The sequence below is a fragment of the Primulina tabacum genome, chromosome 1, assembly GCF_025594145.1.
Source record: "Primulina tabacum isolate GXHZ01 chromosome 1, ASM2559414v2, whole genome shotgun sequence".
NCBI classification, from domain to species: domain Eukaryota; kingdom Viridiplantae; phylum Streptophyta; class Magnoliopsida; order Lamiales; family Gesneriaceae; genus Primulina; species Primulina tabacum.
The window spans coordinates 823781-851628 of NC_134550.1; the positions used below are offsets into that span (position 1 = coordinate 823781).

Below are 27848 nucleotides of genomic sequence, written 5' to 3' on the forward strand. Positions count from 1 at the left end.
TATAATTAAAGACGCCACACATGTTACAATGGTCAGGACAAAGATCCTCACTCCCACGAGGGTGAGCGATCCTCAAAACCCTGTCATCAGTTTGAATTGCAGGTCATAGCTCTCCTGCATAAAGCCGAAATGGTTAGTACTAGCGGTTAGCCATACCCTTCTGTCACACTATGGGAGCTGACCATTAATTTCCAAAGTCCTTGATTCTTATTATGTAGAATCTTATATGTATTATGTTTATCATCGTTTTAATAATTATATTATAATAATAAAAAATTACTGTAATCAACTTTAAAACATAATTCGTTATGCATTGTCCCATTTCATCGATAATAGTTATGTTGTTGCTGTAATCCAAGTGTCTAGTTTTACTTTGCTCTTAGCACGCAAGAAAAATGGTCTTAGGAGTAAATTATTCCCCATGTTATCAAAAGTCGAGAACAAGAAGCAAAGTCGACCCCAGACATCGCATTCCTTGACTAATCGTTCCTCAGCTAAATATGAATAGGAGTAAACACTGGAATAGTTTTGTAGAAATAAAAGGTAAAAGTAATATTTAACTTGAAAATCAAATATTTAAATTATTATATTTTACACAAGAAGAAGGAAAATGCGCTTGTGCGTAGCTCAACCGACCCGATTTATCCCCTCAATCTCACAATTATATGTGCTTCTCCACTCCCCCAGACCAATTCCTCTGAGTCGACCAATTCTTGCACGTAACCACCGCATTTTCTTCCAACTGTCAGCTCTTATGGCCGGACAATCGGAGAGTTTTTCCACCACCGTCGCCTCCGCCGACGAGGAGACCACTAAATACGGCTTCGAGCGTGCGGAGATGTACCAGAAAAACCTCGCCGGGACGGTTAACCCATACGAACGTCATTTGTTCCTCTGCTACAAGTCTCACGAATCGTGGCCTTCTCACGTAGAGAATTCTGAATCCGATCCGCTACCAACGCTGCTTGCTTCCGCTCTCAAAGCTAGGAAAAAGGACATCCAAGTTCAGGTATATTAAATGACATTGAATTCGCACGACTGTATGTTTGCTGCTAGCAGTTGTTGGAAATTACTTTGCTCCTGATATGCATTTGTGATACGTTTGGGTGTTACTGAGTTGAACTTGGTTTTTGTAGACTAGGCTGACGATATGTGAGGGAGGCGATGATGTGAAGCTATCGGATGGAGATGTTATGATTTTTCCTGACATGATCGTATACAGGTAATTATTTTGATGGTTTTCCACCATTCTGTTTTTTAAATAGGCGAGGTATTGCTATGGGCTAGGAATATATTTATACATGTATTTGGTGTTAGATGTGTTTTGATTGCTTTTATCCCACACACATGATATATTTGGATTCGCTAATTTCCTATGGCTTTATTAAGTAAAATCAGTGGCTCGAAATACGATTTTCCTTTTGCTTCATGTCATATATTGGGGCAATTTCTTCTTACTATAATCAAAATTTATTCCTTATGAATGGTGTTTATGGTTGATCAGGATGCTATGATTTTGTTTTAAAGTTGGCTTGCTCAATTATCATGTTGTTAATTTGTTACTGGCACTTAAAATCTTTTCGTTTACTGAAGGGACTTGAAAGACTCAGATGTAGATAGCTTTGTTGATGATGTGCTTGTTAGTGGCAATCCTTGGGTATCTGGGATCCCGGAGGAGTTAACGGGTTCTTATGTGTTCGTGTGTGCTCATAACAACCGAGACAGAAGATGTGGTCTTTGTGGTCCAGTTCTGATTGAAAAGTTTAAAGAGGAGATTGAATACAGGAATTTGAAGAACCAGGTTTTTGTTACTGCTTGCTCACATGTAGGTGGTCATAAATATGCAGGCAACGTGATTACTTTTAGTGCAGATCCTGAAGGAAAAATTGTTGGTAACTGGTGAGGATACATTTCACTCTTTGTTTTTATTGTCCTTGAGTATTGGCACAGGACATGTTCTGGATGCATTTTTTGTAATATTGTATCCGTTGCACGTATCTTTTCGTCATTTGAATTTTCTCACATTGTTTATGAAGGTATGGCTATGTCACCCCTAATGATGTTGTTGAATTGCTTGATCAGCAAATTGTGAAGGGACAAGTCATTGACCGCATTTGGAGGTATGTTTATACCACATAACCATATCTCTCTCTCCCAATTCACACACAGGCTTTTATTTTCTGCACTCTGTATTGATGCTTGGTCTGACTAACTGATTTTAACTTTAAATTTGTGTATTGTGTGTCATTCGTGTAGCATGTGGTTTAGTCATTCTTCACTGGCTACTGAAGCTATCTAATAAACTGCTTTCTTGGTCAAACTCATCTTTGAATACATTGGCAGGGAATTTTGTTGCCTTTGATTCGGCATTTTTAATCTTGTTTTGGTAATTAAAACAATAAAACTAGAGTGATATCTACTTGTTTTTTATGTTGTTAGAAGGCTTTAATTCGGTTCACAACTACTCTCACTTGTTACTGGCAAATGAATTTTGATAAACACATTATTCAAATGCTGTTGCTTAGGTCTGTGTTTACTGACAATCTGTTTGATACACACAATCCCCTAATCTACGTTAATCTAATATACACATCAATTTAAAGATTAAACAATCAATCTAGCATCTCTAATTGATTTTATCATAATCTGTAACGCCACCCCTCGAGCTGGTTGATATGGGTCTTCCATTCCCAGCTTGCAAATTATGTCTTGAATAGCTGCGGTGTTGAGTCCTTTGGTGAGCACGTCAACAAGTTGCCTATTAGTAGGAACATATGGAGTACAAATAAGTTTGCTATCAATCTTCTCTTTTATAAATTATCTATTCACTTCTACATGCTTTGTTATATCATGTTGCACCGTATTATGGACGATATTGATAGCAAATTTATTGTCAGAATAATTTATAGGTTCTTGCCATTTGATTTTGAGATCATCAAGAATTGTCTTGATCCATATCAATTCACATATTCCCAAGGCCATTTCCCTAAACTCTTCTTCTGTGATTGATCTTGTCACTACACTTTGTTTCTTACTCCTCCATGTTACAAGATTTCCTCCGAGAAAAGTGCAATATCCTGAAGGAGATCTTCTATCCACAGGTGACCATGCATAATCAGCATCATGTATGCTTCAATGCTCAATCCTGTATTTCTTTTAAATGAAACTCCCTTGCCAGGACTTGTCTTAAGATAGTCTAAAATTCTATGCTCTGCTTGTAAATGTCCCTCCCTTGGATTATGCGTAAATTGGCTCAATGCTCACTGCATATGCGATATCTGGTCGTATGTGAAATAGATATATGCGTTTGGCTACCAGCCGTTGATACATTTCTTTTTCAACAAGAGGATTTTCATTTAAGTCTCCAAGCTCATGGTTGATTTCAATTGGAGTTTGGGGCCTTGGGCTGGCTTGCAAGTCAACATCCCTGTCTCCTTCAATAAATCTGTGACAAATTTATGTTGTGAAATAAAGATGCCCTTGCTGGAACGTGCTACTTCAATTCCAAGAAAGTATTTCAATCTTCCAAGTTCTTTTATTTCGAACTCCTTTGCCAAACATATTCTTAAGATCTGTTTTTTGTTCTCATCGTTCATAGTTACAATTATGTCATCAACATACACTAGGAGAATTGTGACTCTAGAATTTGAATGCTTGGACAAGAGTGTATGGTCTCCTTGACTTTGCTTTTACCCCTACTTGAGCATTACTTGTGCAAATCTTCCAAACCATGCTCTTGGTGATTGTTTGAGACAATATAAAGCTTTTTTTTATCTTGCAAACTTTCTTGCTTCTCTCAATTCCTTAAATCCTGGTGGAATCTCCATGTAAATTTCTTTCTCCATGGTGCCATGTAAGAAGGCATTCTTAACGTCAAATTGATCAAGGCTCCAGTTGAAGTTGGCAGCGAGAGATAGTAAAGTTCGGACTGTATTCATCTTGACGACTAGAGCCAAGGTTTCTTGATAATACACCATAAGTTTGTGTATACCTTTTTGCAACGAGTCTGGCTTTTGTATCTTTCTAAGGAACCAAAAGAATTATATTTCACTGTATACACCCATTTGCATCCTACAACTTTCTTTCCCGGTGGTAAGTTAGTGATCTTCCAAGTTTGATATTTTTCAAGTGCCTGCATTTCAAGTTTCATAGCAAGTCTCCAATTCTCATTAGATAAAGCCTCATATAAAGAATTATGAATATCAATAATGTTTAACTAGTTAAAAAACTCCTATGTGAAGGTGAATTTTTTTTGAAGGTAATATATTTGGCCATAGGTAATATCAATAATGTTTAACTTGCTAAAATCAATGAGTAAATTAGTCTGGATAGATAGCAAGGCTGAGATATCTGGTTCAGAACATACCTCAGTTGCAGAATTGGGAGAGGATTCTTGGACTAGTCAAGATCTGTGTCGAGCTTCCTCCTCCTCGAGTAAACCTGGTTAAAACGTATGTGTTCAGGTAGGCTGTTGGAAGAAGATGGTGAATCAATCACTGTTGGAGGGAAGTTGGCTGAAATAAGAATTTTGTTCATCAAAGGTGGCATCAACTGAGACAAAAAACCTCTTTGTAGGTGGATGGTAACACTTGTATCCCTTCTTGGTTGTTGAGTATCCCAAGAAGATACACTTAAGAGCTCTAGGATCAAGTTTCCCCCTGTTTTGACTATGAATGTGGACAAACGCAATGCACCCGAAGACTCGCGGGATTAGATTATTGCATGATTTTATGGATAAAATTGAGAGAGAATTTACAATGGTGATTTAAATCCCAAGACGCTAGAAGGGCAGTCGATTTATAATTTAAGAAGCGGTTCATACTGCTTCTTCCCAATAATTTTTTGGGACATTCTTATGAAAGATAAGTGCTCGAGTGGTGGCTAAAAGATGACCCTTCTTGCGTTCTGCTACTATATTCTGTTGTGGAATATTAACACACGAGGACTCATGAATGGTTTATTTTTTTCCAAGATATGGGGACAGGGTTTGGTATTTTCACCCCAAATTAATTCTGGATCATGTTATGAAAATTTTGAAACACATAACTGATTTCACTCTTAGATTTGAGAAGAAAACTCCAAGAAATTCGGATGCAATCATCGACAAACAATACAAACCAATGAGATCCTGCAATATTCAAAATATTGGAGGGTCCCATCTATCACTGTAAATTAGACAGAAAAGAACTGAACTTTTATTACTTATTGGAAAGGAATCACGCTTGTGTTTAGCAAACTCACACACATCACAGTGAAGGTGTTTATTTTCTAAACCCTCAAACAAAGACGGAAACATAACAAAACACCGAAGGATAGGTGCCCTAATCTAAAATGTTGGAGCCAAATGCTATTTTTATTTGATGAAGAAGGGAAAAATGATGAAGCTGTTTCACCGGGGCCAGTTTCTTCAAGGTTCTTAGCTAGTCCAATCTTCCTCCTCGAACCCTGGTCCTAAAAAACACAAAGCGAAAAATAAAAGAGGACGTTACAATTCATATCAGATGTAAGCTTTTGGATGGATATTAGGTTCGTGGAGAGCTTAGGCACATGGAACGCATTTCTTAATGTAAGTACTTTACTAACAAACACGTCGCCAATTTCAGCCACAGTTGTAAGAGAACCATCAGCTATGGTTATTTTCCAATTACTAGGACAAGGTGTATAAGTAGTGGATATAAGAGAAGAGTGTGCCATGTGATCAGTGGCTCCGGCATCTATCATTCATGAATTTCTAATAGCTTTATCGGAGACATTTACCCTAGAGAGATTGGGTACTCACCTGAAAGTGCCAAGGAGCAGTTTCCATATTTATCCCCACCAGCCTTTTCAAGGGATTTGATCATCCCTTTGAGTATTTCAATTTCTTCCTTGAGGTCAATCTGCTTCAAATTTGCCAATAGGAGCACCAAAGTTCTTTCTCATTCTAACGTCCGGGAGCTTTAGTCTGTCATTCTTTTCCCTTTTTTTGATGTGAAAATTCTGATTTTATTGCCACCATAGCTGAACCATTCGAATTCTGGACTTCAAGCATCACACTTCTTCTACTCTCTTCTTCTTGTATTAAGGAAATTGTTTATTCCAATGATGGAACTTCATCCTTCCCAAGAATTTGACCTCCGACCTCATCAAATTTAGAGAGTAACCCAGCCAAAAAATCATGGACTCTTTATCAATAAAGTTTCTGAGAGTAGTTGCATCTTGAGGGTCCTTCATTTTAGTGATTCTGTAGTGGTCAAGTTCCCGCCATTAGTTTTGCAATTGATTCGCATACTTAGTGACAAATTGTTTATCTGCTTGAGTACTCCTACTTTGACTTTTGTTTAAAAAACATGAGCAATGTTTCTAGCTTTGGAATAGGTTCGACAGACTGAATCCCATATGGCTTTAGCGAAAGTCAGGAACATTACCGTGTCACTGATTCTCGGGTTCATTGAGTCCCACAACCATGAAATAACCATAGAGTCAGCTTCATCTCATGTTTCAAAGCCTTTCTCACCTTTTTTCGGTCCATTGCCCACAAGGTGACTGAGTCGTCCTTTTCCTTTCAAATATGTCTGCACAAATTGAGACTACTTGAGATAGTTTTGCCATCCAATGGATAATTTGCCTTAATATTCTGCAAATATCCAATTGACATACTAGAGTTTACTTCCTCAGACTTGGCAGAAGTTAGAAGTTTTAGAGTTTGACATTGTCAATTTAGAGGCTTAAAAGGTATGAATAAAGATTCACACAATCAATCTATCATCTCTAATTGATTTTATGATAATCTCCAATATATACTAAAATATTGTTTTAAACTAGTAACTGAACCAGGTAATTATTGGTGTCCACCTTTTTGATGAGTTCAATTAGACATTATGTGCTTTCAGTCTATCCTACTGATGATGAAATTCTACTGAATTTTGCTAGTCTCACTAAAACCCAAATGAATCCGATTGATAAACATACTGTTTACATGCATTAAGATTTTCTTCTCAACGATCCGCTCGGGGAACTTTTGCTGTTCCTGGACTGAGTATTTTGCTTTGACTCTGATAATTATATAAACTTATGTACAAGTAGTGAAAATCGTGTTGCAATTGAAAAGGGAATTAATAATTGTCATTACGGAATTATGCAATTCGCGACTGACAAATTTACCATTATCTAACTGTAGGGGCCAAATGGTCACAAAGGTTAAAGAAACAGAAAAAGTTGAATTGAAGCTAGCTAATGGGACAGCTGTGCCGAACAATGTAATCCAGCCTCAAGAGAATGCCATTGAAGAGAATGTACAAAGATCTGCAAGCTGTTGTCAAGGTGCTAATGGATTCTCTTGCTGTAGAGATGAGAACACTGAGCAGAAACAGGATAAGAACAAAATGGGAGGACTCTCTTGCTGGACAAGTAAATTGGAGCAGCGCCATGTTCTCACAACTGTTGCTATAGCTGGTGCAGTAGTCACTGTTGCTTTGGCTTATGCTTTTTACAAAAGAGCTAGGTGAAGCATTCCTTTCGACTCAGTGTGTACTGTTTATATATGGGAGTTCTATATCCTTGATTTTGTGGAGTAATGCCAAGTCAATCAATAAATAATCCTTCTAACAAGCGAGTTAGGTGTTATACACAGTCTGGTCATAGGTTTGTATCAATACAGTACTTCACCTTTTCATAGTTGGTGTTCGACCACTAGTGTGAAAAACAGTTGAATGTCTGGCAATCTGGAAGTTAGTTAGGACACAATAATGTGTTTTAATGGAAGACATGATTGTTCTCATCTCCAAGCCGTTGGTACTTTGTCAAGGTTTTTGTGTTGTGTTGTATGTGGCTAAATGTGTCTTCTTTTGATATACTTAAATATAGGTGAATATTATAAATAAATATGTTTCACAAAAAAATGATTTCACTCACCCAACAATCAAATTGATGACTGAAACATAACTATTTATTAATATCTGTGAATTGCCGTTGCTACCAATAATAAGTTCCTTGGCTTTCAAAATTTTTAATTTATTTTTCGAGGAGGGCAAAAAGTTGCGCCACGGGCCAAGACCTCTCTCTGGTGGGGAAAAACCAGAGATTCGAACCCCACGAGACAACAAAAAAAATATGTGTTCTTTGGTTTTTCGATTTTTTTTTTCAAAGTGAGATGAAACAATCTCTCATTTGATAATCATTACCTCTATGCGGATAATATCATTCCACCTGGGATAAATCATCCGCCGCCAATACAACTTTTTACCAGAGATGTATAAAATTTGAACCCGTGTCATTGGATTAAAAATGTAATCTAGTCCTTATCTCAAGCACCGAATATATCTATCTAAAGACATAATAAAAGATACAGTGTTTGGTAAAATAATTTTGCTTAATTTGTGAAGTTACGATAATAACACTATCCCTACTCATCCAATTTCCACCTATGACCAGTTTTGTAATTTCTGCACCTCCTCCAAGAAACTGTATATAAAATTGTCACTGTATTAGGTTCTTCGGGTTGATTCATCCCATCTCGCTAAAAAAGTGAGTTGAATCGATAATTTTTTAATCCACTCAAATGACGAGCTAATCCACCAAATGCTAGGTTTGTGCTGTAGCAAGTCAACCTGTCAAACATAACTAAAAATTGATAGGTTATCCGTTCAGTCAAATAGACAAGTTGGATTGACAATATCTCAGGCCATTGAAATGGCGGATCCACCCATCCCGCTCCACCAAATGACAAGTTGTGGCAGATTGAGAACCGGTCTACCTCGTTGGTTGGTTTTGATATCTCTGATTGTGTAGGATGAGACTCTACATCAAGCAAGTTTGGATGGGCTTTAAATATGGGATCATCCAGCACACCGAACGGGCCTCTAGGATAATCTATATATTTTTAATTGGGCCTTGAGCTTTGGGCTCGTCCCCCGAATCCATCGTTATTGGAAAACCCTCACCACCACCAAAGCTTCCGCACCCACAGAGAAGAAAACTACCTCCACGCCATAGAATTTGAGGTAAAACTCGATTTCGTCCTTTTAAGTTCGATAAGAATTGTGTGGATGGTTTATAGTTTGAATGCGTTGCTTGGGGATTTGAAAGAGTTGAACATTTACTGTTTGGATATCGTATTGCTAGTTTATTGTAACTTTCTTGAGGTTTAAAGTGAAATTTCAGCTGTAGAAATCGGTGGAACTCAGGTATTATATAAAGGGTCTAGTTTTGTTCATCCGTATATCTTAGGAAATATGGGATTTCCGAGTAAGGTAATCTGCCCTGCTGATTCCATATAATTTTCGGTTTTGTACCTCAGAATGTTGGCACTCGATCCCACCGATAAATTATCCAATAACCGTTGCATAAGCTATGGAGATTTGGTTATAGTATATGAGAGACACGATAGAATGAAGGCCGTGAAGGTTTTGGAAAATGGCGTTTTGCAGAACCGATTTGGTATGTTTAAGCATTCAGATTGGATCGGAAAACACTTTGGATCAAAGGTGCTAAGCAATAAGGGTGGATTTGTGTACTTGTTATCTCCAACTCCAGAGTTATGGACCCTGGTTTTAAGCCACAGAACTCAGATTTTGTACATTGCTGATATCAGTTTTGTGGTGATGTACTTGGAGATTGTTCCGGGTTGTGTGGTGCTTGAGTCGGGAACTGGAAGTGGATCTTTGACCACGTCGCTCGCTCGTGCAGTTGCGCCGAGTGGACATGTTTATACATTTGATTTTCATGAACAGAGGGCAGCCTCGTCTAGGTGAGGTGTCTTGAGAGTAATTGTTATTTGATTTTCTTTTTTAATTCCATAGTGTTGCTCAAATTACGGGATTTCATGGTGTTTTAAGAAAATGTCAGTCTCCAAAGTTATTGTTTTGTTAATTATAGTAGAAAGCACAAAAGATCTCATTTTACAAATAAATTTTTCTTCACTGCTCAACAGATCCTGTCCATAAGATTCATTAGGGATTAAAGATCTGATCGGATTCTTCAAAACCAAATTTTTTTGTTATGATTGCTAATTTGATCTTGTCTAGGCCGCAGAGTTTGTTAGATATTTTCACTTGTTGATGAGCATTAACTGAACCTAGGCACGTAATCACGGTGATAAAGTTGGTTAATATTAAAGGGATAACTCTTGACTGGTGGAGTGAAGGTATTTGTATCATCTATATTTTAACAAAATTTTCATATTCCTCACTGCAGGGAGGATTTTGATAGTAACGGATTAAGTAGTTTGGTGAGCATAGGTGTGAGAGATATACAGGGTGAGGGTTTTCCTGATGAATATTCAGCGCAGGGAGACTCAATCTTTCTTGACCTGCCTCAACCATGGTTGGCCATCCCTTCAGCTGCGAAAATGCTGAAGCAAGATGGGGTTTTGTGTTCCTTCTCTCCTTGCATCGAACAAGTACAGAGATCCTGTGAGACACTCAGAGTAGACTTCACTGGTAAGTTTTTTGGGAGTTTGATTCTGGTGGAGAATTCAGTGATTATTTTCATGTTATAGGCGCTATTTATCATGCTATGTTATATTGGCGCTTATGCTTGGTTTTGTTTTTTTCAGATATAAGAACATTTGAAGTGCTTCTCCACACATATGAAGTTCGAGAAGCTTCCTTGAGGAGCTGGGAGGATAATGAAGAATGTCTATCAGCTATGAAGAGTTGCAAGAAGAGGCAGCGTGGAGCGAATGGGGTGGATAATTCTTTTCCTCACTGTATCATGGCAAAACGAAGTGGTGAGGCAAGAGGTCATACGGGTTATTTGACATTTGCCAGACTCAAGTGCACAATGTGAAGTTTTCTTACACCCGAGTTTCTCGCATGACTTGAGATTCTGCGTATCCTCTTGTGTTTCTTCGAAGTTTAGTTTTGTAGAAGATTATGGAGGGAAATGTGGTGTTGGTCTGTAAGACACGCTTGGTAATTGTCATTTGCTTTAGATTTTAAGCCATTCACCCTATCTAATGGAGATTTTTTTATCTTGAATTTCTGAAAAATTGTGGAGCCTCCCACACAAATAGGAAAACTAATATGTTCAGCCAGTTACAAATGTATTTGTATACAACCAGTTTTTAATTATTTTCCATTTTTGAATTTCCGTTTTATAAATTTTAAATTTTGAAATGTTTAACACAGGACCATGGGAATTGATTATGATATTTTTTTGCCGGGGGCCCTGAATAATGATACTCACAGGACACGATCGTGCAAGCTTATTTGACCCGTACAACGGGACCATCTTGTTTTGAATCCAAGTGAGCTGGAAATCACACGATAGTGTGTCCACATATTGGATAAGTGGTAACTAGAATTTCAGAGAGCTTTGCTGTGTTTCACAAGATTTCCGGAGTTGAAGTCACTTTCGACCACACATTTTAAATATATACTTAGTTAAACATTGTAATCAATCAATTATCTCGTACTAAGCAGTCGATCTTTCAAAACTCCTATTCTTGATTCAAGCTGCATCGCTACCAACCATGGCTTGTTTTTGTTATATCGTCAATTTCTTCGGGCGGGGAAGACTCGAACTTGAGTCAATACATGAGAAATTCTGGTGAGACCATTGGGCCAAGCCCTCGGTCTCAAGTTCTCGGTTTTCCATCTAATGAAAATGTATTAGAAAAATCACCACCATTAAATTTAATTCGTTCAATCAAGCTCTGCATCAGAAGGAATAAAAATAAGTAGAATTACTAAAGATAATGACAATTCTGTCATCTTATATGTGAAAAAGGCCACTTCTTGCATACTTGACAAAACCCTTCATGCCTTCATTTGACAAAAGTTTCGTCACGATACATAATGATAATTATGGATAATTGATTCTAAACCACACGTGACTTTACCTTTCTTAAACAACAAAAACGATATTATCTTGCTTCACTACACAACCATTTTCTTGGCTAGGAGAAAAGATGTATACACATCCACAGATTCACCACCTTCGATTTGTCCTAAGCAGATTTCAAGAAAATGGGGAGCTATGCATTGGTCCTCTCCCCTTCTAAGCCATTCATCAAATCTTTAAGCCAACCATTTAAAAAATTCAACTGCAAATTTGGAACAGTTTTTCACGCAAGCTTTCTGAAATCAACGCACCATTTATCTAATACCAATAATCTCTCCTTCCCTTCAACTTCACTTCCGAACGATTGTAGTTATGCATATAAATTGGCCAGCCAAAGGTTGTATGAGTTTAAAGTCAGATCAGCAGCAGAAGGCATGACTGAGGGTATGAGTACTAATGAAAAGTTACAAACATTGCAGCTTGGATGCATGTTCGCAATCTGGTATCTATTAAACATATACTTCAACATCTACAACAAACAGGTCCCTTTTCTTTTCTGTGTTTCTCTGTTTCTGGTATATTAAGTATTGAAGTACTGTTTTCTTGCACCTCTTAAGTTTAAAAAATTTTGTTTTTACGTTCAAAACGTTCCTTGATCTTCGTATATTTTAAAACATTCAGTCACCAAATCGATCCGAGATTAACGGAGTCGGTCATTCTTGTAAATCCTTACGAACGGATCTCCTTCTTTTGACCACCTAATCAAGTCCACGATAGGAGTTCTCCCGGTATTTCTAGCCATGGAACTGTTAGTCTCTGCCTCAGTAAATCATAAATGATATTGGGATTTTGATTGTTAATCTATGGGCGCATGAAGTTTGGACTTTTAACCAACTATAATATATTGATATTAGATTCTTGAAGCTTAGGTTTTGAAGGTTTATCCATTCCCTGCGACTGTAACAGCATTTCAGTTTGGTTGTGGAACAGTGCTCATATTTCTGATGTGGGCACTAAAACTCCATCCAACACCAAAACTAAGCCGGTCTCAGGTACGTATTTTGCATCTCAATTTTATGTTTTAATTGCGTAACATTTGGCTGTTGTTTTCTCAACCTTCATGCTTATTATGAACATCATTTGTCTAGCTTGGACCAATATTTCTACTGGCTCTTGGACACACAGCAGGAAATCTTTTAACAAATATAAGTATCGGAACTGTCACTGTTTCGTTCACACACACGATCAAAGCAATGGAACCTTTCTTCACAGTGCTGCTTGCTGCCCTGTTTCTTGGAGAGGTAAACGTGCCATTTTTTGTTGCCCGTACCATTGAATTTTAATCTCTCTTCAGCTGAGAAAATGTTAATGTGGATTGTAATCTGAAATAACAAGGGATACATTGAGCAAGTAGCTTCTTGGTAGAAGGGCTTTTAGTTATATGTCGTGACATCACATTGTTTTGCCTCATAGTTTTTCCTTCCTTAAGAATCGGCAGTTATATATCATTTGAAGTTATTTGACTTTCAGTTTGATCACACAGAGTCCCTCTATATGGGTTATTGCTTCTCTTGTTCCGGTTGTTGGTGGCGTGGCTTTAGCATCGTTCACTGAGGCCTCTTTCAACTGGTATGATTGTATGAATCTCTTCAAAACTGTGGTTTGGTTTATTATTTTTCAACATTCATTTGTTGCCTGATGATGATGTTTTGTATATTAACAGGATAGGTTTTAACAGCGCAATGGCTTCAAATCTTACAAACCAAACACGAAATGTCTTCAGTAAAAAACTAATGGTTAAAATGGAGGTAAGTTCCATCATATTTATCACAACTTTTGCTCCCATGTTCTTTGGTGAAAGAGTTTCCAAATCTTCTTGGTTGATTTTGACAGGGAACCCTGGATAACATTAATCTGTTCTCTATCATAACAATCATCTCATTTTTACTTCTGGCACCTGCTGCAATATTCCAGGATGGTGTCAAGTTTACTCCTTCATACTTGCAATATGCTGTAAGAACCACACACATTAAAACACATATATGTATCGAAAAAATCGGCGTTTTTAAATATAAAAAATTCCCTTATTTCTTAAATTTATTTTATTTTGCTTAATCATCTTTATTTATACAGGCAAGCCAAGGTTTGAACGTTAGAGAGTTGTGTATAAGGTCTTTTTTATCTGGTTTCTGCTTCCACACGTACCAACAGGTGAACTCTCACACAAAACTAAATATTGGCCCGTAAATCTTGATCATCTTCTGCATGATATTATTAACGAAATTTTAATTTGTGGGCAGGTTTCTTACATGATATTACAAATGGTATCACCGGTAACTCATGCAGTAGGAAACTGTGTAAAGAGAGTAGTGGTGATTGTGTCTTCAATAATCTTTTTCCGAACGCTTGTATCACCGATAAATGCATTGGGGACTGGTGTAGCTCTGGCTGGAGTTTGCTTGTATTCAAGAGCAAAGAGAATCAAACCAAAAGATGAGTGACTAACACTATTGCATACATTGGTGTAGAAAGGCAAAATGAAGTGATAATTATTAAGATTTGGAGCTCTTAGATGATGAAGTGACTTTGAGCTTGAATTTTGGGGTCGATTTGAAACTCCATACTTGGATATTCATGTATATTCCCAAAAAGATTCATTTCAGGAAAAAAAGAAAAGAAGTACGGAGATTGATAGTATCGACTAGGTACAGCAGAAATGGTGTTTGAGAGAAGGAAAAAACTGGAAAACTTGTCGTATTTATGACTCTTTTGTTCTGGATCCAAAGATTGTAATAGATAGTTCTTGAAACATTCTTTCATCAAACTGAACACTGACAGTTTAGAATAATTTCGGCTATTACAATCAAAGGAAACACCAAGATGGTTAACTGATTAATTTTTGTAAATCTTTAAAGATACTAGCGTGATGCACGTGCGTTGCACCACGTAATATCAGTTATATTATAAAATTTTAAAAAAAATGATTTTTTAAAAAACAATTTGAATCATTTTGTTATTTATCTAGGTTTATTTTTTATCATATTAGACGATTTATAAGAACTTAGATATAGATTGCACATATAGTTAAAAAAAAATTTCATATATTGTAGGACCGAGCGTTTGCCGCTTTACCAAAAGCTATAGCTGGTGGTAATGGTGCAACTCAAATCTTTTAAACCGCACAGCAGCTAAAGTATCACGGTTCGATCGCTCAACCAAGCAAGGACAATTATTGCACTTATAGAACAATTACACTCATTGCAATCATTGGGAATCAAACTCTTGACATTGGCTCTGATACCAATTATAGGACCGAGCTCTTGCCATTTTACCAAAAGCTGTAGCTGGTGGTAATGGTGCAAATCAAATCTTTTAAACCGCACAGCAGCTCAAGCATCAAGGTTCGATCGCTCTACCAAGCAAGGACAATTATTGCACTCAACATATATCTTTTTATAATACTATAATTTATTATTTAATTAAAAATTGCACTAAAAATATAATTACAAAATTACAATAAAATCATTGGAAAAAATGTAGAGAGAAAATTAAAAGAATAAAGCATTTAAATGTAGTATAAAGATGAGTTATTTGATAAAATTAATATAGTAGTTACATTCTATTCTTGAAATATGTATAGAATGTTAATTTTATCATTGCACAATTGAAAAACAATGCTCTTTATCCACACTTTTATATATATATATATATATATATATATATATGTGTGTGTGTGTGTGTGTGTGTGTGTGTGTGTGTGTGTGTGTGTGTAGATATAGATAAAGCGAAGTGTTGTCACACATACTCAGTACAGAGATGGAAGTAACAATACTGGACAAGTAAACACACAAAATACAATCTACGTACGCCAATACAAGTAGCAATTATAAGCCGCCATGCAACTATAAAGATTTCTTGTTACGATAATTTGTGCGTGTGACAACTCGTTCAAAATTCGACATGAGCTTAATTTAATTGAACTCAGATCGAATTTAAGTGGCTTGAGTTTTTAGTATACGTATACAGAGAATTATGTATCATATTACAAAATGACTTAATTTATTTTCCGAGTATTTCGAGTTCGAACTTAATAACTCGATATCCATACAAGTCGAGCTTCAACATGAAATTTATGACTCAATCAAGTTCAAGTTCGAGCAAGGAAAACTAAAATCAAGTCGACCTCAACTACACCCCTGACCAAGGGTCTAAGACTATATAATTTATTTTAATTAAAATAAATAAATAAAAAATAATAATAATAATAATAATAATAATAATAAATTCTATACATGTTTGCCCGTCACCAAAGACTCAATACAACATTATTTTCCCCGTGTGTTGAATGTACAAACACGGATTTAAAAATCAACCGAGGAAACGGTACATGAAAACTAAGAGTGATCATGACACGGTTTTGCGGTTTTTTTAAAAATATTCAAGCCGGATTGCCATATGCGGTCGGTTAGTATTTTGAAAAATTAATCGCGATTTTACATGAAAAATTAGCCTTACGGTTTTGAGTGGTTTCAAGCGGTTGCGATCGGTTTACTGTTTTTTTAATGAAAAATATTAAAACAGATATTCTAATTTATTTGAAAACAACAATAATATATTGTCTTCAAATATAAAATATAGTTCAAAACATATAATGATCAAAATAGATAAAACAATAATCAAGATTCAAAACTAAGTTAATAATCTAACAACACAACACATTCACAACAAAAATGACATTTACATTATTTTATCTTTTTTTTTTTTTTTTTACTTTCAAACTTCAAACAAAATATTGTAGCAAAACAAATAAATACTTTAATAAAAGACTAATACGAAGAATACTTAAGAAAAAGATAAGTTTTATTTGTACGAATAATAATTTTGAAGATAGTTGGGATATAATGAATGATGATTTTTTTATTTGAATATGTTGTTTACAAATTATTATAATTCTAGATTCAATATTATGACAAACGGTTTAGACGATACGGTTTGGTGCGATTCTTGAAAAAAAAAATAATCAAACCGCGATTAATATTTTTAATGTCGAATTTTATAAAATATTATAAAAAACGGTGCGTTGCAATTCGATTCGAACAATTTAGATGGTTAATAAAAAAAATTGATCCCCTGATGAAAACCAACCAGACAGCGACTCCACAAACATGAAAACTTGCATATTTCACACGAACACGTGACTTGTGCAATTGAAACATATTTAACATAAAGAAAATTACACAATTAATTCAATCCCAGATTGGAGGTAAAACGTTGACATAATAGGAACTAATAACAAGATCGAAGAAAACAAGTCCTGCATTAGATTGGCCAATCAATTAGCCTAGAGAACAAGGGAAACAAAAGAATTGAACATCCAGTTGAGGTTAATCACTACAAGTCAGCACAATCGGGGTTTCGGATTAGATTAGAATAACAACACCAAGTACAAATCAGCTACAAGTATACACCAGCATCTTCAGGAAGTTCAGGCACCGAAGAAAAACGGATACTGCTTCCGAGCATGCTCAGGTATAAGTTTGGAAAGTTGTTCTGGAGATGCTCCTTTCAACTCTGTCAATAAAGAGAACTTGACTCAAAATATGAAGTGGCCAGAACAATAAAAACAAAGGTGCAAAGGTTTTGAAGAATCAACCTTGGGGTTTGAAGTTGAAGAGAGGAGGTAATGGACGACCATTGGGAAGACGCGTATTGGATTCATGGAGTTCGTTGAAAAACGGGTGGATACAAGCTTCCAACTGAAAAAACAAGTGAAAATATCCATCTAAGGGTCTAAAAGCACTTGGTGTATCAAAAAAGAAAGATGTGACAAAGGAAATAAATGATGCATCAAGAAGTCGGAGATACTTACGGCAGTGCACCTTAAGTTTGGAGAGTATTGAAGAAGTCTCGACACGAGATCTACAGCTTCAGGTGGCATCCGTTTGTGGAAAATCTGCAGGCAACAAAAATTAATTACAACTACATATAGACAAAAATGATTATAAGAACTGGGCATAATAGCCAGGAGACAGATTCTAACCTTGTGCCATGGATGAGCCTTGATTTGGGGGAATTTGAACTCAGTGTAGTTTGGATTCATGCATTTTATTTCCTCACGCGTCGGTGTTCCAAGTACCTTTCAAATAAAGATAATCAAATCAGACTGCCATTAAATTTATGATCCTCAGAGGATGAAGAGAATTAGAGAAATATAGCATAAATATGTTATGAAGAGGATTAGAGAAATATGGTATAAATATGTTCATACCAAGATAGTAGATTCACTTTTACCTTGATAATTTCCACAAGCTGATCAACTCCACTCTCCCCGGGAAAGATGGGCTGGATTACAGATCAACAAGCGATCAAAATACAGAAGCCATAAACCAATATTATCAAAATGGTACATCATGCCACATATATGAGTAATAACAAAAATGTGAGACTTCATAAGAACCTGTCCAAGAAGAAGTTCAGCAAGAACGCAACCCACAGACCAGATATCAATAGCACTAGAGTACTCAGTGGCACCAAATATGAGTTCTGGAGCACGATAGTACCGAGAACATATATAAGAAATATTTGGCTCGCCTTTCACCTGTCAAATAAGATATAAAAAGATTAGAGCATAGAATCATTTATTGCCATGGATGCTTGTCCAGCCAGTAAGAGCAGCCCTATCAAGAAGGATATTAGATAAACGTACCAAAACTTTTGCACTTCCAAAATCACAAAGTTTCAGCTGATGGGTATGGGGATTGACCTACAAACAACATATTTAATAGATCACAACAACTGAACCACAATGACCAGAGACATTTATTTTCAAGAGCGTACCAAAAGGTTTTGAGGTTTGATGTCCCTGTGGCAGACTCCTATTCCATGGATGTATGACAAAGCTCTAAAAATCTGTGCATCCCAAAAAACAAGAAGGAATTAGTCACCTGAGGTGCAGCAACTAAATCATTCACAAGATTCATCGTGATAGATTCACTTTACTAACTGCTCAACCAACGGATTTTTCTTTGAAGAATAAACCTCATCAATCCACATTTACCTCTCAAAAAAATCCCAGTTGCACGATAGATAACAACATAAATCCAAGACAATTCTAATATAAATTAGATAAAATATTCCAACATTGGTTTCAAATAACTAGATGTGTGAAAATATGTCTACAAACGCCACCAAATTCAATTACAATCACAAAGCAACTACTTAAGAAGTTGGACAAATTTTAAGCATCACAGCCTATCCAAGCTTCCTGACCTGATACGTATAGAGCTTGACATAGATCATTGGCATTCGTTGGTTTGCCTTGTTGTAATGTCTAGCAACCCGGTAGAGTGTCTCAGGAACATATTCAAGAACTAAATTGAGGTAGAGATCATCCTTGTCGGTGGTCGAAAAGAAGCAGTGTTTAAGTGAAATAACATTGGGGTGATCCAGAAGGCGCATCGTTTGCAATTCACGATTTTTGTATCTTTTATCCTGCAAAACTTTTTTGATTGCGACCATTTCACCAGTCTCTAGATGCTTTGCCTGCGATGACATAAGCACATTTACAAAAAAATATTCTGCTTTGTGGATATACTAACTTTAAAAGAAAATTTTCAAGTCTTGTTGCACAGACTGTACAAGTATTACTTCTTTTTTCCACAACCTCAAAAAATAATAAAGAATTGAATCCCGGAACTCCGCCATTGACCATTATAATATACTATGTAATGCATAAAAAATCACCTGAAATACAATCCCAAATGATCCTTGTCCCACAACTCGCTCCGCCATATAACTTACAGTCTGATCAAACAAGATGGATGCAGTGAACAATTTATTCTAAGATAGCTCGAAGCAAGATAATAATGACTGACAGGAAAATTAGATGTGATGTTCTATCTAGTTACCTCAAAATTTATATCTAAATATCTTGAAATTTTAGGCCATGCAGAAACTAATAAATAATGGAAGACGCCATTACTCGGAATATTCTACCATTCTACCTGCTTGGGCTGGCCATTTTTACCACCGATGGTCGTCACAATTATGTGTCCTGTTTCGGTCCCATTTCCATCCACCACTGTTGCTTCCATTTCCTGCAACCATAATCAATGAACAAACACAAATTATGATGCCATCAGGTAAAATGTGCACACAATAGCAAATTAAGCACAAAGTCCCCCACAAAAGGCTACCTTCTCCACCTTCTCATCCTTGATCTTCATTTCATTGATTTCCTCCGGAAGTTTGTCCACAAGCATCGCATCACACTTTGGCTTTTCACAAACAACACCACCTGCCTCCATACTCGGCAACGCGATGACTAAAAATCTCTATTCTAACGAGCTAAACAAGTAAACCTTCAGCTTCCAAAAACTTAACAACCTAACAAAAGGTAAAAGAAAGAGATTAAACAAGCCAGAAACAACCATTACAAATCAATAATTCAGTATTGATATACTAAAATACGAAACATTGAAAACTATGAAGAAGAAAACAAACACAAGATCTCTATCAGCGGGTCTAAGAAGAAAAACGCAGCTCAACTTCCTATAAAAAAAACATAAAAATGGTGGTGGGGTGGGGGGGGGGGGGGGTGGTAAACGAAGCAGCATCACAAAACTTTTATACAACTGCACAAATAAAACACACCTGCATCAACAGAGCCACATTTCGCAGACTTCCAAGCTTGAATTCAACGTACAGCTGGTGAAACCCTAGGAAATTTCAGAGAAATTGGGAATAAGAAAAGGTAAAAAGTGGAGAAATAGGTGAGTGCTTGAAAGTTTCCCAAAAGCTTTGACCGAGGAAGGAAGAATGTCTTTTTCTCTTTCCAAGTATATCTATCTGTCTCTCTCTTGGGACACTCTGTCTGGTAATAAGAGAAGTAATCTGGCGGAACCCAAATTCTTTTATCAAATCCAGTTGATAGGAATTTCCCGGGTCCGGAAAGTTGCGCTGGACGGTCACTTGTTGGATTGTAATTGGATGACAGGTTGACATTTGTTTGACCACATTGGAATATCACACAGCACGATGATCTGGTGGAAATGGTCCTTTGCGAGGGGCCCGTTTCTTGGGCCTATTGAAAAATTTATGGCCTTTAACGCGAGCTATATAACTAAGAGGCGGCCCAATAAGCATTTTTGTGTAGAATTTAGCCTGTTCGTTGCAATCTGTGTGCGCCACAGTTTCAAAAAATGTTGTTGAACCAGCTTTATAATTAATCATTGAGAAATTTTTATTTCATAATTTCTTAAAAGAATTCATAAGATTTGAAAAAAATTGTTTGAATTTTTTTTAATTCACCTTTTAATTTTTTTGTTAATTAAAATTTAATTCACTTAGATCTATATTTTCTACTCATGATACGATCACGTAGAAGTTTTTCTGAATTAAAAAAACCAGATTCCAAAATATGTCCAAAGATATTTATTTATGATATGTTCATTAGAATCATGTCATTTTTTAGAAGTATTATAATAAAAAGATTTTACAATGCCTGATATCAACATATTTAAATTCTACCCTCATACCAACCAAACGTCATGATATTTCATTGAAGTAAAATATTAAAGCTTATAACCTGCTAGAACAAATCTAAATGCGTATAAGATATTCTAAATAAATTCGGTCGAGTGTCCCATTAATTGCATAATTCTATTTAAACAATAAATTATGGTAAATTCCATTACAAATTTGAGTGTATCAAATGTAGCTCAAGTCAAATGGGTAAAAAGCCCTAAGAAACATCACTCTAATATGTTATATGACAAGATAATCAAAGAAATCTGGTGAAGATTAACCATTTTGAGATGTGCGTTTTCATAGCTTGATCATGGAGCTTAAGTATGAAAATATCAATGCTATGTAATCATCGAAATATAAAATCTATTAAAAGTTCGATTTCATTTAGTTTCCAAACATGGATCGATAGACCCTTACTCTGTTCCCTCGTATGATTCAGGAATAGTCGATCTGTTTAGTTCATAGCAGCCTAGCTCCATAGCTACCTAACTTGTAGCTCTAGGTAAGGAAGTGCCTTACCGCAGTTCAGGAATGCTAGCTCATTAACTCCTTGTTAGTTCTAATTCCTGAGCAGCTCGTGTTTTTGAAAAAATGAGACAAAAATGGTACGATGTAATTCAGTCAGGGTGGTTAATAAAAAAAATTATCACCCCTAGTTTTACCACACAAAAATCACCTGATAAAATAAACAATGAGAACAAATAACAAAATATAATATTATCCAATTGGAAATCATTATTGATTAGTATGATTTATATGACTTTGTTCTTCTTTCCCTTTTGTTTTTTTATCAGATACAGCGAGAGAACTGGAACTTAAATTCAAACTTGCACAAGAAATTTAGCTTACAGAAACTGTACTTAAATTCACATCAATATTCATCGCTGATCTAACGTGGTATGATGTAACACCCTTTCTTCTCTTCTGACTTCATTGGTGGACCCTTTGTTCATGAGAGTAAACTTTATGCTAAACTGAATGTTCTTACAAGTTCAACAAGTGCCGGAAATCTCATTTTGTCGAGTAAAAAACTTTATGATCCCATACACACGATTCTATTGCGAGTAATGACACTTGGCTATTTCTGATTCTTCGCCCTCGTTTTTTTCCAAGCAAGTTTATTGACTTCAACAATGTGACAGAGGAACAGAGAATATTGCGATGATGAGAGTAATCAAGATTTTCCAAATCCAACAGCTTTCATCTTTCTTCTGCGTTTATCAATCTTTTCAGGACTTGGTGATCCAGTCCTCTCCTCATAACTCTTTTCCATGGCCTATTAAGAACAACGACAACAACTAATCAAGATGTTTCCATGAATCATTGTAAGAGTTACCCACAAAATATTTCTAGGCAAAAAGGACAGCCAGATTCTATAACACAATTAGATTATGATATACTATGATTGTAAGAATCACTTGCCTGTAAATCCACGCGAATACTATCAAGAACTTCATCGCTCATCCTATCAAAAAATAGGATGCCCTGCATTTTGTTTCAAATTAGAACGCTCCAACATGGAGCAAAATTCAGTTCCGCTCCTTTTCAGATTATATTTACAAGAGGTGCTAACCCTCGTTAATAATTTGAAAAAGTCCTGTTAATACCTGAAAATATCTTGACACCGACACAATATGCACATTAAAACAAGTTAATTTTCAATACTACATCACAGATAAGCGTAGGGTATCGAGCAATGTGAACAAGAAGGGTAAATTATCAAGACCTTGTTGCATTTGGACTGAACCATTTCATTTGTGAGAGAGATTTGGAAGAGACTCCAATAATCGATTGTTTGAAATACTTTGTTTCTGTTTTGACTTGAGAAACATAATTAAAAATGAAGTTGAGGAATTTGAAACCGTGATTTGGATAATCGTCAAATAATTTAGACAAGACGATATATGCTTGCTTTTTGTCCTTCCATCAAAGCAATATAAATACAAATTCGAGAACAAATACCAGTAGATGATCATATTCGTGCTGGAAAACCCGCGCAGGAAGTCCTGTCAAATTAAGTTCAAATTCTGCACCTGTAATATCTTGTGCCTCGACTTTCAAAGAATCTGGTCTCTGAGGAGTAAGATAATACAAGTAAATAAATCGAGGAATTGTGGTTTGCATATATACTTTAGTGTTAGATACCTCCACATCAGCGTAAATCCCTGGGAATGACAAACAACCCTCGTTATACGGAACAATCTTTTTGGAATATCTAGTGATGCGTGGATTAACAAGAACAATCTCCTCTCCTTCACCACGTTCGCCAACTGTATTAAACACCATAAGTTGAATATTTATCCCCACTTGTGGTGCAGAGAGTCCAATTCCATCAGTTCTGCAGGAAAAGAAGTCAACAAGTAACTCTGGGTAAAATAATAGAAAATTATCACAAGTCTGAGTACCACAATGCGAGCTGGCAAACTTTAAATAGACTCAAATTTCCAGACACTTTTCAAATTGATGTGTCCAAAAATAGAAATGAAAGCATATTCCCATCCAAACAACTCGTCATGAATTTCAAAGCATCTCATCCACTGACCAACAAGCTTTCACAACATGAAGAAAGAAAACATAAGATCACCTGTACATTATATCAAACATCTCATCGACGATCTTTTTCAAATTCTCGTCGAATGTCTTGACTCTCTTGTTCTTGACTCTCAAAAATGGCTCTGGATACTTCACAATTTTAAGAGGCTCCCCATACAATAAATCAGCCGCTATCCCAAAATCCGCAAACAAAATGAGCTATCAACATCGAATTTTTAAACCCAAACAGGGGGAGGGGGGACAAGTTGAGCTAATCAACGATTAAATGGAAGGAAAAGTGAAAAATGTGTATAATGTGACTGATTACCAGAAGCAAATGCTTCTTCACGCGAGGATGAAAAACTTCGCCGAGCCTGCGCAGTGATTAGCAGTTTGAGGGGGTTCTCATACTTGTTAAACGATAAAAGGAAATGTCTTCTGGAGGAAAAGGGTAGTATTTGGCTGAGGTTATTTGAATACAACAGGGCAGCTGAGCTGCGGTGGGAGGGGAAGCATGTCCGAGTGTGAACTACGGAGGAATGGAGATAAGTTGCGCGAGCCATCAACCACATAGCAGCGGCAGTACACACTATATATATAATATATAATGTGATCAGTGACACATATTTTAAATTTATTTGTATTTCATGATTTTCGTGTAAAAAATATATATTATTTTATTATAATGTTATGCTTATAGATAAGTAATTAGACAAAGACAAAAAATAAAAATAAAAATATAGATGCACAAAAATTACTAATAAATAGAGACCAACAAAATTAACTAAGAAATATCAACAAAGGTTGATATCGTTTTGAAATATCAAAGTTAGTTTTATATGAAATGCTAAGTTTAATAATATAATATAGATAGATAATGCGTTAAGTTGGAGAAATCATTAAAAGAGTTTAATTGTTTTACTTAAAAATATTGTATTTGTATTTTCTTAACTTGAAGTTAAGAGAATGCACAAGGACGGATAGTGTTGTACAATAATAGTTAAAAAATTATAGAAATGTATCAAGAAAATCACCTTGAATCTATATAAGAAGTCTTGTTGGCTCAAAATCAGGTGCTGCTACTGAAATTGTTGACAGGGAAAAACGAGGCGGAAGCTCTGTGAGATTATGAAACGATAAATTCTATTGATGTTTCACAATTTTTTCGTTAGCCGCAAAGTTCCAACAATTTATACATGATATAAAACTGGAGTTCGATAAATATTTCCTAAACATGCAGATTTCCATGCAGGCAACCAATTGAGAAAATGCTAATTAGCCGATCAACAGCTAGATAAACAGAGATTTGTGGTTAAAAAGACGAGCAACTTTAGTCACAAAAAAGAAAGGGTTACTTTGTTCCCAATTCAACCACAAACTCAAGATGAGGGAAAATGACACTAGCAATTTCAGAATCATAGCAATAATCCGAAATTTTTTCTCAATCTATTAGGCTATGTTTGGTAGCCATGATAAGGGAATGATTATTAAATAATCACCCCTTATCTCATGTTTGATTCATTTTTAATTTAGCATGGAGGCCCTTGATTATGATTGAAAGCCCTCACTATTTATGTTATCTGTGTGATTAAATATCCCTCCTCAAAGGTGTGATAATACATAATTCTTGAATAGTGATAATGATAAATTAATATAATATTTAAATTTTTATTATATTTTTTTATAAATTAATTTCATATATTTTTATTATTTTTAATCATTTAAAAAATAATAAATTATAATGCAAATCTATCGTAAATTAAATTTTTATAAATTTCTAATTTTGTTAATTAATTCTTTTATGAAAATAAATATTTATTAAATTCTGATTTATTTTGTTCAATAATTATCGTAATATTTTCAAATATATTTTTAATAAATATATTTAAATTAATTTTAATAAATGTAAATTATAATTATAAATATTTAATTATCTATCAAATTATTTTAAAAATATTTATAATTATTTTAAAAAACAATAATATTGGATTATTACTAAACTTTATTTAATATTAACATTCAAAATATTATTGCTATTTTAATTATTAAAGTTAATGCATATTTACAAATTTATTTCTAATAAATATATTTAAATTAATTTTAATAAATGTAAATTATAATTATAAATATTTAATTATCTATCCAATTATTTTAAGAATATATATTTAATTAACACTTTGGGACATTTTGGTCATTGCAATAAAATTTACAAAATTAATCCATCATTTTAAAATCATACCAAACACCATGTTATTTATCTCATCATACTATTGATCCATATATCTCATTTTTTAATCATTCGAATTACTCATCATTTACTCACCCATCACACGTACAAAACGGAGCCTAAATAAATAATTGTGAATTCTAACTCCGATTGACTGACGATCAGACAGCATCGATGTATCGATAATATAATCTCATTCATAGAAAAATGAGCCGAAATTTTTCGATGTTTCTTTTTTTTTTTCAAATACTAATTTTGTGAACTCCTTCCTTAAAATTTTAAAAAGACAATTCTAGTATCTTTACTTCATTAACAGTTAAGCTAAATTCCACAATTTCTAATAATATAATCTACTCAAAAACTCTTTTTATAAGCAATTTGTTTGATTTTCATCAAACTACAGTTATCAAATAACACTCATTGAATTCAACTATTTCAATGATAACATATAATCCAATACTTGTGCGATCATCAATTGGTCAGGGATACAGCTAGCTTTGAGTTCACAACTTCATGTGATTCATAACAACATTTGTTCTTATTTGAGCTTACCCTAATTAGCCTCATTTTTTTCATCAACCTCTTGATCAAGAACGCTATAACTCAAGTATAATTACACCCATCAGATCATGGTAAGAGCATCTAGTAGCATCGTCTCATGATACATATGTATAACTGATAATGTCTGCAAGAACCAGAAAGTTATGATATCGTACAACCATCCCTTCAACTCACATATCCCGATCGATTCTGCAACAATTGGTACATCGAAAGTTGCAAATGAATTCGATAACGATGTGGTGTATCTTTGAGCAATAATAGTGACATCATATGTGTAACTAAGAAAAAATGTTTCCCTAAAGCAAATGTTTTGATCTTGTCATAGACTCTTTACATTATTAACTCATCAAATCACATAGTATATCTTCACATGTGGGCAAGTGGTGAATCCTACAATGCATTGGCCTCCTACATATTTTAAACTACATCCAACCTCGTCATCTAATGACCAGTAAACAGATCAAAATTCATGCTAGTACGTAGAACCTCTATGTTGTCTCGGGTCAAATGACTAATAATGTACAATTATAACTATAGATTATTCCACTCGATTAGTGATAATCGCTTGAAAAGTCCGAGGAAAGATTGTTCAGTGCCTCGTCAAATGAACAATCATATGTATAAATGGACATCCATGTGTCAATCACTAATGAAATGTGACGTTTACATCACATATAACACTCTCAAACTCGAGCGACATTTATCTTTGTTTTAAGCGGCTGAATCGGCTATAAACATATTTAGAATATACATTACACTTCTTAATTATTTTCATGATCCATTAGACTCGTGAACATCATGGTTCTTATAATATATTCAAGAACTTTATTTATGTAGCTTGCGTGCGTATACATATAGAATAAATGTCATAATTAGATAAAAAAATAAAATTTTATTAAAATAAATATTGTTTTAGCATGAAAGTTAATAAAGCTCAAGCTACAAATTGACTCACTGAACTTCTACTCTAACAAGCAAAACCAACAGTTGCAAATTTCAACATATGCCTATAATTCAACAATGGTATGACCCTTTTATCCACAAAGCAAAACCTTCGTTAACAATTAATATTTTTTGTAAGTGAAATCAATTGATATCGTTGTTTGTCCAATAAGATGAAGGTGGTGATAACACAAAATAACACAATCAAGAACAAATGGAAGTTCCATTAAAAACACTACTAATAATAATAATAAAAAAAAACTTAGGCAAAAACTTGTGTGAGACGGTGTCACAT

General features: G+C 35.1%; 5 protein-coding genes across 11 annotated transcripts; 3 read left to right on the plus strand and 2 right to left on the minus strand.

Moving 5' to 3' along the window:
* The first annotated feature begins 603 nt into the window (after positions 1–603).
* On the plus strand, positions 604–7785 carry LOC142542552 (altered inheritance of mitochondria protein 32-like). The gene is made up of 5 exons (XM_075649274.1): positions 604–1009; positions 1137–1222; positions 1594–1899; positions 2037–2120; positions 7160–7785. The coding sequence occupies exons 1-5, from the start codon at positions 611–613 to the stop codon at positions 7485–7487; spliced, it is 1203 nt and encodes a 400-aa protein (XP_075505389.1). The 5' UTR covers positions 604–610; the 3' UTR covers positions 7488–7785.
* Positions 7786–8791: 1006 nt separating this feature from the next.
* On the plus strand, positions 8792–11063 carry LOC142542797 (uncharacterized). 2 transcript variants are annotated; one of them, XM_075649744.1, is made up of 4 exons: positions 8795–8981; positions 9278–9727; positions 10174–10418; positions 10535–11063. In XM_075649744.1, exons 2-4 carry the CDS (start codon positions 9279–9281, stop codon positions 10765–10767), a joined length of 927 nt encoding a protein of 308 aa, XP_075505859.1. In that variant the 5' UTR covers positions 8795–8981; position 9278; the 3' UTR covers positions 10768–11063. The 2 variants fall into 2 exon arrangements, with proteins under 2 accessions (XP_075505775.1, XP_075505859.1); XM_075649660.1 differs by having other exon boundaries at positions 8792–9727.
* A 747-nt stretch (positions 11064–11810) lies between these two features.
* Positions 11811–14587, plus strand: LOC142542621 (phosphoenolpyruvate/phosphate translocator 2, chloroplastic-like). Of its 3 annotated transcripts, none has more exons than XM_075649393.1 (8): positions 11811–12305; positions 12693–12815; positions 12912–13064; positions 13307–13392; positions 13487–13571; positions 13657–13776; positions 13897–13974; positions 14064–14587. In XM_075649393.1, exons 1-8 carry the CDS (start codon positions 11949–11951, stop codon positions 14262–14264), a joined length of 1203 nt encoding a protein of 400 aa, XP_075505508.1. In that variant the 5' UTR covers positions 11811–11948; the 3' UTR covers positions 14265–14587. The 3 variants fall into 3 exon arrangements, with proteins under 3 accessions (XP_075505508.1, XP_075505587.1, XP_075505665.1); XM_075649472.1 differs by having other exon boundaries at positions 12023–12265; XM_075649550.1 differs by having other exon boundaries at positions 12166–12305; positions 12678–12815.
* A 2476-nt stretch (positions 14588–17063) lies between these two features.
* On the minus strand, positions 17064–20618 carry LOC142542917 (shaggy-related protein kinase epsilon-like). Of its 3 annotated transcripts, none has more exons than XM_075650017.1 (13): positions 20416–20618; positions 19968–20148; positions 19767–19859; positions 19507–19566; positions 19033–19305; positions 18601–18672; positions 18470–18526; positions 18221–18361; positions 18055–18105; positions 17804–17899; positions 17633–17716; positions 17417–17519; positions 17064–17334 (listed from the first exon to the last, which is right to left on the minus strand). In XM_075650017.1, the coding sequence occupies exons 2-13, from the start codon at positions 20067–20069 to the stop codon at positions 17249–17251; spliced, it is 1218 nt and encodes a 405-aa protein (XP_075506132.1). In that variant the 5' UTR covers positions 20070–20148; positions 20416–20618; the 3' UTR covers positions 17064–17248. The 3 variants fall into 3 exon arrangements, with proteins under 3 accessions (XP_075506132.1, XP_075505977.1, XP_075506055.1); XM_075649862.1 differs by having other exon boundaries at positions 19959–20148; XM_075649940.1 differs by lacking the exon at positions 20416–20618 and adding an exon at positions 20266–20344 and having other exon boundaries at positions 19959–20148.
* Positions 20619–22096: 1478 nt separating this feature from the next.
* LOC142543084 (peptide deformylase 1B, chloroplastic) lies at positions 22097–24405 on the minus strand. Of its 2 annotated transcripts, XM_075650208.1 has the most exons (6): positions 24152–24405; positions 23876–24014; positions 23437–23629; positions 23254–23364; positions 22714–22776; positions 22097–22567 (listed from the first exon to the last, which is right to left on the minus strand). In XM_075650208.1, exons 1-6 carry the CDS (start codon positions 24393–24395, stop codon positions 22466–22468), a joined length of 852 nt encoding a protein of 283 aa, XP_075506323.1. In that variant the 5' UTR covers positions 24396–24405; the 3' UTR covers positions 22097–22465. The 2 variants fall into 2 exon arrangements, with proteins under 2 accessions (XP_075506323.1, XP_075506241.1); XM_075650126.1 differs by having other exon boundaries at positions 23254–23629.
* Positions 24406–27848: the final 3443 nt, after the last annotated feature.

Bases quoted from the DNA above. Each gene is read 5' to 3' on its own strand.
- LOC142542552 (XM_075649274.1), top strand. From the start codon at position 611: ATGCGCTTGTGCGTAGCTCAACCGACCCGATTTATCCCCTCAATCTCA. The intron at 1,010-1,136 runs GTATATTAAATG...TGGTTTTTGTAG, and splicing joins AAAAGGACATCCAAGTTCAG to ACTAGGCTGACGATATGTGA. The intron at 1,900-2,036 runs GTGAGGATACAT...TTGTTTATGAAG, and splicing joins GGAAAAATTGTTGGTAACTG to GTATGGCTATGTCACCCCTA.
- LOC142542797 (XM_075649660.1), top strand. From the start codon at position 9,279: ATGTTGGCACTCGATCCCACCGATAAATTATCCAATAACCGTTGCATA. The intron at 9,728-10,173 runs GTGAGGTGTCTT...TCCTCACTGCAG, and splicing joins CAGAGGGCAGCCTCGTCTAG to GGAGGATTTTGATAGTAACG. The intron at 10,419-10,534 runs GTAAGTTTTTTG...TGTTTTTTTCAG, and splicing joins ACTCAGAGTAGACTTCACTG to ATATAAGAACATTTGAAGTG.
- LOC142542621 (XM_075649393.1), top strand. From the start codon at position 11,949: ATGGGGAGCTATGCATTGGTCCTCTCCCCTTCTAAGCCATTCATCAAA. The intron at 12,816-12,911 runs GTACGTATTTTG...TCATTTGTCTAG, and splicing joins CAAAACTAAGCCGGTCTCAG to CTTGGACCAATATTTCTACT. The intron at 13,975-14,063 runs GTGAACTCTCAC...ATTTGTGGGCAG, and splicing joins GCTTCCACACGTACCAACAG to GTTTCTTACATGATATTACA.
- LOC142542917 (XM_075649862.1), bottom strand. From the start codon at position 20,069: ATGGAGGCAGGTGGTGTTGTTTGTGAAAAGCCAAAGTGTGATGCGATG. The intron at 19,306-19,506 runs GTGATTTTTTAT...ATGTCATCGCAG, and splicing joins CATTTGGGATTGTATTTCAG to GCAAAGCATCTAGAGACTGG. The intron at 18,527-18,600 runs GTACGCTCTTGA...TGTTGTTTGTAG, and splicing joins TCAAACCTCAAAACCTTTTG to GTCAATCCCCATACCCATCA.
- LOC142543084 (XM_075650126.1), bottom strand. From the start codon at position 24,395: ATGTGGTTGATGGCTCGCGCAACTTATCTCCATTCCTCCGTAGTTCAC. The intron at 23,630-23,875 runs GTGATCTTATGT...CTTTTCCTGCAG, and splicing joins ATGTTTGATATAATGTACAG to AACTGATGGAATTGGACTCT. The intron at 22,777-23,253 runs GTATTTGTTCTC...AACAAAATGCAG, and splicing joins ACGAATATGATCATCTACTG to GGCATCCTATTTTTTGATAG.